Raw genomic sequence first — 16,807 nt, forward strand, 5'->3', positions numbered from 1 at the left:
TTTTGGAAAGTCAGTTTTTTTTTTTTATAAAAATTAACCATTTAATAGGTTAGTCATGAGATGAATTTTCATTCTAATGGAATGATCATATTGTCATACCTACCGAATTGTTAGAATGGATAGTCCATTCCAGCACACCAAAGACAGCGTAAGTGGTTCATATTGTCATCAAGTCCAACCACGTGATGCGTGATACGGGGACAAGACTGAGAAGCATTGACAAGGCCTCGCGACTTTGTATGAGTGACGTACCATGTTTAACAGATGGCATAGAGTCATTTCCTTCTACAATTATAGTTATAAGTCACGAGGGCTGTAGAATGTGTCAGGGTGTTGATTTTATATATTTGTATTCACTCGTTCTCTCTCTCCCACACTGTGGGCATCAACCCTAACTGTCCAAAGTCAGAATAAAACAAATTCCAGCGAAATCAGCATTCAGTGGCATCCATGTGCTTACAATAACAGGCAATTAATACAAAAGAAAACCCTCTCATTTTTAAATAAATGTATGAAATAATATATTAAAGAATTGCACGACCACAACACCAATAAATATTCTGTACCTTCGATTAATTACAGATCAAAATGTTTTCAGTATTTCGGAAGCAACCTTGATAACCGAGAACTGCTCTCTGAGGAATTTAGAGGCAGTGTTGAGAATTCAGAAAAAGATTGTTCGGGCTGCTGTATGTTTCCGTAAGAGAGCGGTTGGTTTTGGTTCTGGGGGTTTAATCTTGAGAAACCAGTAGCAGAATTAGCAGCATTTGTTCTGGGGTTGTGTAGAGATGAAGCAGTACCAGGGTCTGGACTTGTTCCGTGTTGACTTCCATTGGATCCGCTGGATGCTTCTGCAGATTCTCTCCTCTCTTTTTCTTCGGTTTCTTTGAGAAGGAAATCAACCCACTGATCTGCAAACGACTGCAAGATAGGTGCATATATTAGAAGTGTGCTTATAAATTGCAAGGCTGATCATCTGAGATTAGATGCAAAGTATGATGTGAGCTTTCTTAGTATCATCTTAGTGCTTTATTCCCTTATTTTCCCATGGAGGTAACTATTTGCAAAAAAACACTTTATCTTGCATCAGAAGAAGTTAAGCAGTGAAACAGGAAAAATGGAGCTGACACCAGGCTGCCTGGAATATAGAGGTGATGGCGGATGTGAACATAAAGAGACATTATTTAATGGTAGAGGAACTCCCCAACTCAGAAAATCTAAAGACCTGAATGGAGGTAACTATTAGAAGTGTGCTTATAAATTGCAAGATAGGTGCATATATTAGAAAACGGTATAGGTGCATATATTAGAAGTGTGCTTATAAATTGCAAGGCTGATCATCTGAGATTAGATGCAAAGTATGATGTGAGCTTTCTTAGTATCATCTTAGTGCTTTATTCCCTTATTTTCCCATGGAGGTAACTATTTGCAAAAAAACACTTTATCTTGCATCAGAAGAAGTTAAGCAGTGAAACAGGAAAAATGGAGCTGACACCAGGCTGCCTGGAATATAGAGGTGATGGCGGATGTGAACATAAAGAGACATTATTTAATGGTAGAGGAACTCCCCAACTCAGAAAATCTAAAGACCTGAATGGTGGTGCATAAAAGAAAACTGAATTGAAGGATCATTTCTGAACCTGAAAACTAATCTGGGGTAAAAACTAATCTATCATTTATTTTTTTGGATAAGTAGTAAAAACTAATCTATCATTATCAGTTATAAATTCTTGTTCCCGTCCAAAATCTGCAACGATCTAGTTGTACGAGTCATAAAAGAGGGGGAGTGGTAGACTGGTGGGCATTGGCATTAACAACTTGATCAAAATCAGGTTTGGCCTCGGCATCTTTCAGGTCAACTCAAAGAATCCGGACAAGTGATGTACATGCACCAAATTATAAGTGTCAGTTGCAGTGGGAATCACTTGCAAACAAAATCATGATATACCATTTGCCAACAGACTGAAAAATATATAACAAGGGAAATTGCATATGTGAAAGAACTTGACCATTAATAACAAAAGATTACCTGGTCATCAGATGCCCCAATTGAAGGAGATCCGGCAGAACTTCCACCCAAGATACCACCAACTAGACGACCTGGTAGACCCAAGACACCTCGGACTACACCTTTACCTCCACCTTGCTGAGCAACACCTATCCTCTGCTTGTCTTCGTCAGAGAATCCCAGCACACGAACCATAAGATCCAGAACCTGTTGGCGTCCATACATACATAAACCAGTGCACGAGCAGGTCAAATAGAAAGTTTGGGGAAATTAGTTATTTCAGTCAGGATGGGATACTGAAAGTAGTTATAGTTGTCTTCCACACATAAAAACTGACGAGAGATCACTAGGAGATTAGAACAAAACTGGTCAACTGATGTGATTTATTCTTTTTTTAGATCAAAGGGATTCCACAACTCTGGAGTATTTTGGAACCTCTTACTCCTCAAGGTAGTTGTTAGTTTGTGTAGTCTTTGTTTAACCTCTTTGTTAGTCTATATATCATTTTTTTTTTTTTTTTTTTTTTTTTTTTTTTCTTTTTTCCTTTCTCATTTGGACACCATAGATGAACAGTTAAGAGGCTTGCCTGAGAATGAATCTTCAAATAACAAGCAAATCTCAATAATATTAATTTACGCAGCTCAGTTAGAGTTTGGCTCAATAAACTAATGATCATCCTTCGACTATATAAAAGCTAAGCTACTAGAGTTTAGACTTCAGATTGAACTCAATGTGAGTAGAGAAGCTCAGTTGAGACCGCTCAATAATATTAATTTATGCAGCTCAGCTAGAACTCGGCTCAATAAGCTAATGATCATCCTTCGACCATATAAAAGCTAAGCTACTAGAGTTTAGACTTCAGATTGAACTCAGCGTGAGTAGAAGTTCAGTTGAGACCGCTTCACATTCATTTTGGAGCTCATTCATTTTAGGGAGAAAAGATATGACAGCATGCGAAATTTCTGGTATTTTTTTGTTTGTTTGTTTGTTTTTGGAAAGTGTGATTTTCTTGGTGTTATTTTCATAGATAAAATACAAATTTGGAACAGGATTACTGTTATCAATCAAACCTATTAGTTATTACCTACCCTCAATAGATTGATAATGAGATATAAAATTGTGTGCGCGAAATTGTACCTCTTTACTGTGGTTTCTCTGGAAGTAGGTCACCAACAATTTGATCACAATGCGCCTGCCAAAAGCAATGCCAGCTATCTTTCATCAAAACTTTGTACTTACCATTTCTCAAAGGAACATGGCAACGTAATAAAGCTAACAAAACATATGATCCAATATCTGAGTGAGTTCTGTTCCCAACATACCAATATGATTGATAGAAAATAAAATCTTGAATCCAACATTAACTAATGGGCAGGTGTAACCTGGCAGAGATGGCAATGATAGTGATGTTGAGATAGTTGTAGAACTTAGTTGTGGTTATGTCATGTAAATTGCAAGTTACCAAATGTCAGACCGTATGATACAACCACAGAAGTCATAAAGAATAGCCAATCTGGAAACGGGATGCAAATGTAGTGATCACTTGTGTGTGGGAATTTTGTGGTCAGGGATGGGGATGGGGATGTTGATGGTTGGTGTTAAAATTGGGGCCGTGCATATTTTCCACTCTATATTAGTTTCATCCCACATATTGTGCAATGATTACATCAAAAGAGAAACAATTTACCAGATGCAGCAAAAGCCATTAATTGAAATTGGGGATTACCACAGGTAAGAGCATGTGCAATTGCCTCCAGGATATCCTATTGAGTTTTTTTCTCTCTCTGTTTTATTTATTTACTCATTTATTTTTCCTGGGCAGGTAGTTGGACCTGGTTAATTGATTTGAAAACAAAAATATAAGTAATTTTTTTGAAAATCACAAAGACAAACCTGTCAACAAAGTAATCAGAATCCAGTGACATCCTATTAAGTCTTGTCATGCTCAGCTCAAGAGCATTACGTAGTTTGACATTGGCTTCCTCCAGCTTATTTGCTCTGTTTTTCCCTTCTGCAACCATCCTTTCAGCTTGTGAAAGCTTTTCCAAAACTTCTTCCTTTTCCCTGTTTGATATCTCTGCCTTTTGATTTGCATCCTGGTCAAAGCATATACATGGTTATGCCTAATAAACTAGGGAAAGAAAATTGGACTTGCATTTATACTAATAATGCCATTTTTAAGGTCAGATCCGAAAGATTCAATAGTACTTAAGTTTCAAGAAGATCATATCTTAAAAAATCAAATCATTCAACAAAATAATTTGAACGTGAAACGCAATTTCTATATGCAACATGTGAATTAAAAATAATCAGTAAATCAGATAAAAAATGATGGATACAAAAACAGCAAACAACAATTAAAGTCTTTTCCCAAATACATTTAAAATGCTGAATGCCTTCTAAAATTATAAATTCACATCTGGTTAGATAAAATCAGATATAATGTCCTATTAAAAAATAAGAAAGACTATCTATAAAACACCATTACTACTACACAAGAAAAATATTATATTTCTTAAAATTACAAGATACATGCAAGAATTCAGAAAATGAAATCCTAACAGTGATAAATGTGATAAGAGAATCATACCTTCAAAAGCTCAACAAGTTTAATTGATTCTTCTCTTGCCAGAGACAAATCTCCATCCAAACGCTCCTAAACACATATAGAACATAAAATTTATAATCTAAATACGGCATGGTTCTAGTGTGCTCGCTTTCTTTTTTTTACTAAAGCAAGTAAAATGAGAAAAAATTTACCTTAGCTTCCATTTCAGCATAGTACTGGCCAAGAGCAGTTTGAAGATTCAGAAGCTCAACATCTTTGGCATTTATTGTGTTCGTACAGCTCGCCAGTCTTTTATTCAGGTCACTAATTATTTCCCTAGACTTCTGAAGTTCATTGTTGTTAATTATCTTAACTTCCTCCTGACTTGCCATTGCCTGCTTCAGAGATTTCTCCAAAAATAATATTTGAGCTTTTAGATATTCATTATTTTCTCGTAGTTCTTCAATGATCTTGCTGTCCTCATCCATTTTTTCTGCTTCTTCAGATTCCTAGATAATATTGCAGCAAGAGAAACCATCTTCAATTTTGACTGCAGAAAGTTTGAAAGATTGGTTTTATTTGAGATGTACAGAGTCCTGGAGCCACCAACAATCTACCATATGAATAGAAAGTAACACTGATGCTAGAAACAACTAAAGCTAATAGTGTATCACCCGGCCTATAAAGCCCATTTGCAGTGTCCAAAATGACAAATTCATACACAAATTAGTGACAGGGAAAAGCCACAGCACTGCAATTATGACTTCAAATTCTAAAGCACGTGCCTGAATAAATCAAAATTCAAATTACATAGCAGACAATATAGTTTACTCAAAAACAAGATACAAACAAAACCTTAAAGAACTTCTGATTCAAGACTGCTAAATCATGATTATTCATGGGCGGGTTCAATTCCTGTTATATCTATAAGTGGAGTATTGAAACCCCAACTCTAATTGATAAATAAATGTACTGCAACTTCCAGCATATATGAGTTCAGGATCCACCATTAGATCCCCAGCCTCCCCCTCCCCCCCCAAGAAAAAGTGAACAATTTTCAAAAAAGTGCATATGCTCAGTAAAAACCAGTAACACATCATATATAACCAGCATAAACCAGCACCATGCTGCAGATAGCTAATCAAATGACTAAACATGCTGCGCTAAGCCACAAAAGAGTAGTCAGTTCAACCAAAAAAAATTAGAGAAGTTTGAGATATGAAACCTTATCTAGTAAATGCTGCTTAAGGCGATTCAGTTCTTGTAATGCTTTGTCCCTTTCTCGGCGTGTTTCCTTCAAATCTTTCTCCAGCTTCCGCAGGGATAGCTCCATTTCTTCTTTTCCCGGAAAACTTCCCAAGGACTGTACCTTCCCAAAAAAGAAATGTTCATTTTCTTTTTCTAAATAAGAAAACACCACACACCATCGGTCACTCACACAATGAGGAAACAATAGAAGTGGACTAATCGTTGATAAGCAAAGCATGGCATTACTTAACATTATTCTATGGAAATGCTTATCATAAAGGGGAAAATTTATTGTAGTGAGGATGGCAAGCAAAAGGAAAATGACAGGGAAAAGGAAAACAAGAGGAGAGATAAAAAGAAAAAAATTTAAGTAAGGCTCATATTATTTACCATTAAATTCCTAACAATAAAATATTTTCTCAGAATTTGATATTTGCTTTGCTAGTTATCGGATTAGCTAGTTATTTTACCTGCTCAAAACACAAAGTCACAAACTTACCAATCAATTAAAATGACAGTCCATATTTAAGTTACCAAGCAGACTATCACAAGTATTGGTAACAATAAATTAATTGAGTTGTTTTAACTTCCTTGAGTTTGGATTAAAAAGGTAAGTTAATCGATTTTAGTGTGATCTTTGAAGGGATAGAGAATCAAAATCAAACCTAGAATAAGTTGTTGCACTTAATATAATTTTATGGACTCTTCTAAATGAGTGATATCTGTGCAGGTCACACAACATTCAAATCTGAGATATGTAGAACATATCTTGTCAAATACACACTGAGAAAGCATATCTTATAATTCAACATAAGATTATTATTTATCATATTCCTTTTGTAACATTATTACTTCAAAAATGAGTAAAGCATATATGTTGAACACTCCACGATACAAAAACACAATTTTACCCTACAAAACAAAAGCAGTACACTAGAAAAAAAAAAAAGTTGCATACACTTAATAAATTAAGAATTTGAGAAATTTGAAATTTAGAGAAATATCCACACCCTAAAAACTTACTTACCACAAGTAACAAAGCTTATAAGTAGAAAAATATACACATATAATTATTTGTTGTCTAATGACCATGGTCACGGTTAAGTAACAAAAAAGAATCAATGACCATGATCATGGTAAATGAACAAAAATGAATCAATGACCATGGTCATTATGTAGCAATTATCTTCGGTCAATAAATTACAATTCTCCACATTTTCCCCCTTTTCTGTTGAGGTTTTGCAGCAAATACTAGTCTAAAGGGGAAATAACAGAAAGTATTTTGTATGCCTTGTACTCCTATCCTACATGAACTTTCCAGCTTTTCATTTATAGTAATCCAAAAATACATGTCCATTTTGAAAAAAAGAAAAAGAAAAACGAAAAGAATTGAACTTACAATCTACTCCTGAAAAGTCAATATGAATCTTCTTTAGAATGTTGCCTTATTTGGAGGTTAATTTTGAAGATTTAAACTTCTCTAATAGGATGAATTCATTTAGTGCTCTTCCCTTATAAAATTAGATTTCAAAGAAACTGAATCTGTATCTGTATCTTTTAATAAGAATAATCGACAATTTGTTGTGAACAGATCCAAATTGAAGAAGGGATCAGATAATTATTGATCAAATCATTCACCCCATTGTTTGATAGATCTTATAAAGGACTTAATCAAATGCGAATAAAGAAAGAGTCCCATTTCATGCGATAATACTGACAACAATGAAATTTATGGTAGAGGAGTTTTGTCTATTAGAGCTCTAGAGAAATGGCAGTTTCCAAAGTACAGAAATTAACAAAACTTTGAAATGGTAGGAGAAGCGCTATAGAAAATGAGTAAAACTAACTAATATGGTCTGGCTATATAGAAAAAAAAACTAATAAATGTACCGCTGAGGATAAGTAAATTATCTACACTTTGTCTAATGCTAGGAGAAGGAGAAGACCAAAACTGATGCAGGCTGACATATTTATATTTAGAAAGACATAGCTACACATAGTTTAACCAAGTTATGATACAGTATAAAGATGATTGAAAAACTGGACTCATATAGATGACACCAAACAACTGGGAGCGATTAGGCTTTAGTTGAGTTAGTTTCCAAAAACTGTAGCAACTCACCTCATCCAAACTACTCGACTGCTTTTGGGCTGAAGAGTTAGTCGCGACTTTCAACGCAGCCTCAAGTTCTTCCTTCTCCATCTACAACCACAGATGAGATAATATTACAGCAAGTTCAAGGGACAAGATTATTCAACAACGTTGTTCGAGTCTGAGGATGTAATAATCAAAGGGCAGGCAGCAATTTTTCTTTTTCCCCAACTGATTGGGAGCAACAAGCTCAAGACTATAAAAAGGGACAAAGATACAAATAAAAAGAAAATATATGAAAGGAACAAGAATTTCAACCTTAAGACTACTATTTTCCCTCTCTATGGTTGCAATTACTCTTTTCAAATCATCCACGACATCATCTATTTTGGTATCCTCCTTATGTTTCAGTTCCATTTGCAGTCGTCCTACTTCTGATATTTTCTTATTCAATTCGTCATGAACCTTGTTCATTTCCATAGAAATCTGCAAGAAGAGGTAACCAGTATCAAAACAAAACCCAAAAAAACAAAGGAAAAAAGAAATGGGTTAGATGGCCAAGAGGCAAGAATCAGCAGGAATTTTTTTAAAAGAATACAGAAATAGGAATACCAAACATGATTCTTGAAGGCATACCAAAAAAATGGAAAACTTAGACTAATGCCATGTTCATAATTGCTTTAACAAAACCATGAACTCTCTACATTTCTGAACTATATTTTTAGTTAATATGGATGAAAATGCATATTGACGGATATATAATGCGAGAAGTTCATGTTTTACACACACCCTAAATTCCCAAAACTATGCCAGTGATGCCATCTAAGACTACAAATATGCAGATCGTAATTGAATTTGAGTATGCTAGTGATGCCATCTAAGACTACAAATATGCAGATCGTAATTGAATTTGAGTATGCCAGTGATGCCATCCAAGACTACAAATATGCAGATCGTATCTGTAAACTCTTTCCTGAAGTAATTTGAATTTGAGTAAACCCTTTTACCAGTTTTCATATATGTCTGCATTTAGCTAAATGCCCACTACCCGGTGTCAGCCTCGGCAATACTGAGTACTGGGCGAGTAATTGAGTTCAGATTTGACCTTTAACTATTTGCATAAAGCGGTTGCCTTTGTACGCGAATCTGAGTTCTCTAGCATCGCAGCTCAAAATTTTACCATTATACCAATCAATAACCCAATGCCGATTTATGGATATGATTAAAAGATCAGGCCCCTCTCTCTCATTCTTATGAAAAGCGAAGCTCTGACTCTTCATCTTTCTATTTTATTTATGTACGTAGTACAAAAAGTATCTTAACACCCCATGTCCCAGTTTACCAAAAGCTAGTTGTTATCACATTTTGACTAATAAAATAATTGACACATGGGATCCGTTATGACGATTCAAGTTCTTTTAGGGCGGAGTCAAAGTATTGAGTTAACTCTATTTAAACAACTTTGCGTTGGGTTTAATTATTGAGTTTTTGAAATATGGAAAGTTCTAAAAATAAAAGTTTCAGATCCTTCTCATAGTTATCTGGTTTCTCCCCCAAATTGGGTCCATTAGTTCTTTTTTTTTTTTTTTTTTTTTTTATTTTTTTTTATTTTTTTTTTTTCCCCTTCCCCTTTGATAGGTAATGAGGATTGAGATATCGTCACTGCTCCATGCAAGTCTCTAATTTTAGTACTAGGCAATGAAACCATTTATCTGGTCCCTCTAAAACCTTGAAAGATTGGAACCTCAATAGTACCCTTATTGGTATTTAAGTCGGATAATGCTATCACAATCGCATAATATAAAATAACTACATTGTTGATATTTTATCCCCAGATATCAGAATAAAAACGAAAAATAAATTCTGGCTAACTTTAACTAATCAGTTGTCGAAAGGCCAAAATAGCCATCACTCTGAGAAGATAAGAAACCAAGTAAGAACTTACTTTATTATTATCCACTTTTAGTGAGTTCAGCTTCTCCTGAAAAGATCCATTCAACTTCTGTTCCTCTAGGAACAAAAATAGAATATCAGACCAGAAACTCAAGATGAGAATATGTATATGTCCACAACTAGATCATAAAAAATAGGAAATACCTCGTAATTTTAGCTGTACATTAGCTAGTTTGGTACGCTCTTTCTCAAGTTCCATCCCCAATTGTTTTACTTGTAACTCATGAGATGCTTGAATTACTGCTAGAGATCTGTTTTTCTCTTCTAGCAAATCTGCAAGCTCCTAGAAGGTATTCAATATTTTTGTTGTCAATTATATTCATTAGGGGTAATATAACAACAACAAAACACTTTGAGAGAGGCAAAAAGAGAAAAATTGCACCATCGAAGAACAAAAGAAATTACTTCCATGTGCCAATCAAAAAATAAATCAATGCATATCTTTTGTTTCACAGTTGTCACTTACTGAAATAATTATGGCAAGCTAGCTACAAAGTCCCTTTGGGAGATCATAATATCGACACAAGTCTAAGCCACAAAGTATATTCATATTCATTTTAACTAAAAAAAACATATGAACTCACTCCAAAGTAAGAAGATACATTTTAGTTAGAAAAGACACCTGCCCATTACCTTTTCACCACCCTCCCTGTTACTTTGAAATTCATCAAATTGCATAGAATGTGCAGCTCCATTGCTTAGTCCATCCTGCTTTGAGACGATTCCATTATGCATTTGGTTGGTGATGGAACGATTTTTTGTTAAAGCTTTCTGCTGCCGGTTCAGTGACTGATCGCTACTCCCCTAAACAAATTCCAAACAAGATCAGCCAAAACTAAAACAAACTAAAAATTCAAAACATACAAAGACAGTACCTATCTTATATTTATAAAGAAAAAGGACCATGAAAATAAATAAATAAATAAAATAGCACAATATTTTATAGTAGTGGCAGCACGATCTTAATAAAAACAACAATAATAACATCAAGCAGCCAGAAAAAAGGCTGCAAAGAGATTATCACATCTTCAAAAGTTGAAGAGGCTATTATTATTAGTATCATATGACCAATTGCAATACCTTAGAAAATATCTAGATACACAGGTTGGCACACTCCAAATTACCACAAACATAAAAAATGATCCCGCAAACTTTATGGATTCAATATATCCCGATAATGAGATTGAGTGGGTTTGACTTTTGTGATTTTAAGATTTATATATGAAAATAAAAAATAAAAATTAAACTATCAAGAAAAGGTACCCATCAGGTGGTGGACAGCCTGTGCTTCTGATGTGAGAATTGTACACCTAATTTTGTGGCCCCTTCACACCTATCAAAAGGGCTTTGAAAGTTGTAAACATACACAGTTAATTATATTCATTTGCTTCATGGCATCAAAGGCTGCGACAACCTTAAACATAGGGGATGAGAAGGACACATGACATAGCATCTCAAAGAATTCACTTCATTTTCCCTCTACTAATAAATAGTAAATACGGAAAACAGGGCAGTATATGGCCAAACGAAAGACATGGAAGCAAAAAATGTGAGAAGATAAAACATGAGGGGTAGAAAATGAAAAGCCAAGATATACCATGAAATGCAGCTATTCTAGGTAGTTCTTTATACCTGAGCAATAAACTTACTAGTGACGATTGAAGCTCATTGTGTCATCAAAAGGAATACTTTTGATTAAGACTGAGCCAAGGTTGGGAGTGTTTGGGCTTAGCTGGTTTGTTCATGGGCGCTCAACTCACTTAGGCAGGCCCATGACAAGCTAAGAAAGCTGAGCTCGGCTCAATAGCTTATAAAATATAATTTTTAAATTTTTATTTATGTTTTTATTAGCCTTTTATATTTTAATTATATTTTATTAGTTTCTTTATCGATAAATAGGTATAAATCTTCAATCTTTCCAAACTTACAAAAACTCTGTATGACATATTTCATGAGATAAACTTATATGACTTGTTCATCAAAATTGTATCCAAGACCATATGAGCAGTGTATTCATGAGCCTGTACGAGCCAAGCAGAACATTATTTTCGCTAGGCTCATTTAATAAACAAGTCCCGTAAGTGAACTCAAACTCAATGTGTTTAACTATTGAACAAACACGAACCGAGCTTTAAATGATTAGAGATCAAGCTGTCAGTGAAATACTCGATTCGCTTGTGACATTCATATCCAACTAAAAGAATTATAACTAAAGCCAGGTACATAATAATGTCAAGGTTGAGCTGATGGTGACTATCTTAGCAAAAGTAACAAACTTTTTGCTACTCAACTCTTCAAAAGAATAAACTCTTGAAAAGAGAAAAAAAACCCCAAGTGTTAAAGCCTACCTTAACCACATTTAGGCTATTGGCTGATGTCTTGAAACTCTCGTTTTTAGATGCCTTCATAGCCGCACTTGTTGCATCTAGATTTTGTTTCAACAAGCCATTTTCTTCATTCAATCTGAAAATCCGATCCTGTCAAATGGAACAATAATCAAAGAAGAAAATGTCAGAGGTTCTTAAGAAAAAAACGAATTGCTCTCCCCCCCACCCACCCCTGTGAGTGTGTGTGTCTGTGGTGAAGGAAGAGGGTTAAAGTAACAGCAAAAGCAGTGATATAAACAATAATCTGCAGGCAAATAAGGAGATAGCATTACAATCAGCAGGACCCATCTGAGTACATTGAATACATCAGGATTGACTGTAAAGAAATGATTTGTACAGCCAAAACAAAATATGAATATCTCAAATCACATTGCCACATAAATGTTCTGTTAAAATCAAATAAAAAATGAAAGTTAACCTAACCTCTCCCATATAAAACAGCTGATAGGTGATGACCATGCATACTTTCTATGGCAGAACTACAACGTAGCAAGTGAGTTGGCCCGTCATTCCAACTTCATGATACAGTTGATACCAAATTAAACATCCACCCGTCAAGTAGGATCTTGGTTCAAACATCTAGAACTGTATCCACCCTCAAAGTGGACCTTTTTGTTGAGAACAGCCAGCCACTGGTTTAACTTGGTAATAATAGAAAACGTAATAATTGTGGCCAAACATATGTATGTTGCAAATTTAAATTAATGCATAATACAAGTAGTTAGACGCAGCAGTAAAACCCTTTAACACGTGTATTCAAGTCTAAAGAGCATGCAAACTGCTGTTTTTGTTTACTCAATAGACAGCCTATGGTTGGTCCATCCATACAAATTGATATGAGTAGCTCAAAATACTTTGATTTACCAGGTTGAGGTGAACTAAGCCAGTTCTCTGCCTTAAATGGTCTGACTAAAGAGACACGGCAGCTAGGGGATGAGCTGTTCAACTTGCCAGTACAACCAACAGACAAAATTCTCATCACAGTGCTGCAACCTCACCCCTCCAACTACTAAGGTTTTTCAACAAAAGACGTGGTGATTGCAGTACAGAAAAAGAAGCACTTGCTTCCTCTTTTTTCTGATTCCAAATATACCCTTTTGAAATACACAAATTTACTAATAAGCCCCAATTGCTGTTCTTACCAACAGTGAAATCACTGAAGCTTTGACTATTGAACAAAAACATGGGGAAAATAAGATGGGTTTTGATATGCTTGATTTGATAAGAGAAAATGCAGCATTGGGTCAAACACATACCCGGTTGGGCAAGAAGGTTCCAAATACAAGGATTGATTAAAAAATATTAGTGACAGGAAAGTGTAGTAGTGATGCAGTCTATAAGAAGTTCATCAACTTGATGAGGGCTTTAGAAACTTGATTGGAAATCAAGGTAAGATTCACTTAGAACCTCTCATACTAAAGTTGGCCTTTGTTGAGTCTAATTTGTACTCTTTATCCTATTGTTGGTCCAAATTTTATTAATCTTTACCTTAGTTGTAGGAGGATCGGGTATCTTAAAATCATTAAACATGCACTGTAATGGTATTAGATTGTGCACTTTCAGTCTTCCATACGTTTTTATATTGGTTACTAGTAAAACTCGCTACTTCGTAACAGAGTCAAAAGTCCTAAAAGAGTTAGGAATACCTAGGAGTCTAATTATTGCTATGTAACGCTTTCAACAAATTTAGAGGAAATTTTCAACAATTATACTCTTGCGGTTTGTGTTGTAGGAGTAATTCCTAGAGTTTTCTCTAACTCTCTGCACTTTTTAAGCCTCAAAGCCCACAGCAAGATCCTTTTTAGCCCCCTTCAAGCTCCAAAAAATTGTCTCTCAAATTACTCAGGCATAGCAAACAAAATCCTAGTTCCAAAGTTCTTGTTCAAGTGTACTCTTCACAGCTGCCCAGAATAGCACCAAAACTTAATTTTTCCGTACTTGATTATAAAACCAAGAACCTAACCTTTTGTTTCACTTTCACGAACCTATAACTCATGATTTTTAGCAATCCTTTAGCCAAAAAACTCAAACAATCAGCATTTAAAATTTTAAACCCTTACTTAATGCTGCCCTACATATATATATATATATATATATATATATATATATATATATATATATATAATTTTCTGCTTCTCCCATGAGCTAAGATTTTGCATTTCATAACTTCCCTTTCTTATTACCCAATTACTAAGATTTTGCATTCCACTTGCTTGATGTTAATGGAAAAAGGCACAGAAAACCATACAATTCTGTTTATAATGAATTGTATTTGTTTTCCGAACTATATGCAAGTTATGAGAAGTTGAAATTAAGCTTGAATTCAACTTTGTTCACAAGCGTTGCATTCTACCAATTTTAAGAACAGTGATAAGCTTTTCAACAAAAAACACATCTTTGAAATAACAAAGCAATGCCAAAATTCTCATGGAAAAAAAATGGTTTTATTAAGAATTAGTATTTTAATTCTTGGAATTTTCCACATCCTTCAAGTATCCAATTGGCTGGAGTACAAGTAAACACATCACTGCTAGTAGCAACTGACCTAAATAAATTTAGATTCAACCTTATGTTAGAAGTTGACCGAGATATCTACCAGGTTACAAGTAAAAGTACCATATGTGGGGTTTGAACCTAACGCCCAAATTATTATATTAACCATTAGCATGTCATAATTTTTAAATTTAAAACTAGCAAGTAAATCATTTTTATACCAGATTAGAGCCTTCACAAAAACTAAGCAAATAGCTATCAAACAATTCAACACTGCATAAAAAACCAATCAAGAAGCAAAAACACACCTCTTTCTCCTTCAACAAAGCTGCATAATTAACAGATAAAGCCTTAATTTCTGCCTCAGATTCTCGAAGCCTCTTAATTTCTGTTTTGTATTGTTCAATCTGCAACAACCAGGAAGGGGGGGGGGGGGGGGGGGGGAGCGTATTATTGACAGAAATAATCCATGTAACGGAAAAATAAAACTAACAATTGCAAAAGACTAGGTTGCCTTAGTGATGAGAACTAACAAAACACATTTAAGAGAGTTCATGTAAAATAATTAAAAACCACTGCCATGCTGTGCAGCATTGTACACCTGAGTATAATATCACCAGCCATACAATAATCCAATATTATTAAATACCCTTTATACCTAGAATTTCCATCAGCCTTGGAAGGATAGATAATTTTACAGTAACCACATACTTATGAAGCATAATTCGAACAAGGCACCAAAATCATCAAGCCCTATAACTTTTAAGTTTAACAAAGTTTTGGGTAAAAGATTTTGTTCGAATAGTTGGAATGGTATGAGCTGGTTAACATTAGCAAAGATTGCCAGAGTACCAGCATTTCACGGCAACCCTAAAGCCCACATTTTTGCAACTGATCCGAAAATAAATAGCACATAATCACGAACCTAACTGGAAAAGCAAAATTGGGATCCAGAACCCTAATCTAACTCGGCAATCCACACACCACGGTCATGCCCATCCCTAAGCCCCAACTAAAGACTATATAAAGGCAGCTATTCCAAATGATCTTCACATGTTCTTACTGCATACAAATTCTTAAGATTTGGCAAATTCAAAAGCCCCATAGCAAGAACAATAAATACATCCATACGAATAATATATATATATATATATATACCTCAGAAATATATGGGGAATCAAAGCCATTGGCGACGGGTGAATGGGAAGCCGAACTGTGAGAAATTCGGCGATCGGAGACAGAAGAATCTCGTAGGTCACGCGAATTGTAGATCTCGAGCGCTTCTTCTTCATCGTCATCGTCATGAACATCGAGTGCGATTTTATTGAGATTTTCTTTCAAATTAGCTATTGAACTCCACATCATTGAATCTATCTCACGGATGAATCGAAATGTGTTGTGGAGATTGATCGAGTCTAAAAAGATGATCAAAATTGGCGTAGAGGAGTCTCAGTTCATGACGTGCCAATTTGGAGGAAGAGGTTCGAATCGATCTGTGTGCGTTTTGGTAGATCTGAAGAGAAGAGTAATATTAACTACACAAATATTACAAAATTTTACTAGGCAATGCAATGGCATGTAATCATGGATTATAAGTAGGGACGTTACGTCCCTCCTTAGAACCAACAACCATACCAAGCCTTTTATGTGTGAATTCAGCTATTGGCGCTGATTTTTGGGCCAAGGGTAGAGAACTTTGCAGTTTAACAATCGGGATTTTTTAATTCAATCTGTTAATCCAACCCGGTTTAGATCACCCGAAATCCGACCCAGACTTGAGGTTTTTTTTTTAATTCAAATTGTAATTAACCCAGTCTGGTTTAGAATTTTAGATAATCAGAAACCTGACCCAAACTTGAGATTTTTAATTCAAATTTCTTAATCCAACCTAGTTTTGTTTTTATTTATTTTTTGTTTTTTTAACAAATCTAACATGGTTTAGATAACCGGAAATCAACCTGAATTTTAACCTCCAATTTTTATGCTATAAAAAGTTATATTTTAAGGTAATTTTTTGCAACTCAAAATGCTTCGGTGAGAGTTTAAGTATGAGGCAAATTGGGTGTGTAAACTTCTTG

General features: G+C 34.9%; 1 protein-coding gene across 2 annotated transcripts; it reads right to left on the bottom strand.

Annotated features, from left to right (window-relative positions):
• Positions 1 to 472: 472 nt before the first annotated feature.
• LOC132276722 (golgin candidate 4) lies at positions 473 to 16,397 on the bottom strand. Of its 2 annotated transcripts, none has more exons than XM_059778295.1 (15): positions 15,888 to 16,397; positions 15,038 to 15,136; positions 12,198 to 12,326; positions 10,483 to 10,653; positions 9,994 to 10,132; positions 9,842 to 9,906; positions 8,215 to 8,382; positions 7,927 to 8,007; positions 5,782 to 5,925; positions 4,769 to 5,065; positions 4,599 to 4,664; positions 3,902 to 4,104; positions 3,146 to 3,200; positions 2,030 to 2,215; positions 473 to 921 (listed from the first exon to the last, which is right to left on the bottom strand). In XM_059778295.1, exons 1-15 carry the CDS (start codon positions 16,092 to 16,094, stop codon positions 595 to 597), a joined length of 2,337 nt encoding a protein of 778 aa, XP_059634278.1. In that variant the 5' UTR covers positions 16,095 to 16,397; the 3' UTR covers positions 473 to 594. The 2 variants fall into 2 exon arrangements, with proteins under 2 accessions (XP_059634278.1, XP_059634279.1); XM_059778296.1 differs by having other exon boundaries at positions 5,782 to 5,919; positions 15,888 to 16,396.
• Between the last annotated feature and the right edge of the window lie 410 nt (positions 16,398 to 16,807).

This window comes from Cornus florida, unplaced genomic scaffold (assembly GCF_030987335.1).
Source record: "Cornus florida cultivar Cherokee Brave unplaced genomic scaffold, ASM3098733v1 CherokeeBrave_3.0.0_Hap2_Chr10, whole genome shotgun sequence".
Taxonomy (NCBI): domain Eukaryota; kingdom Viridiplantae; phylum Streptophyta; class Magnoliopsida; order Cornales; family Cornaceae; genus Cornus; species Cornus florida.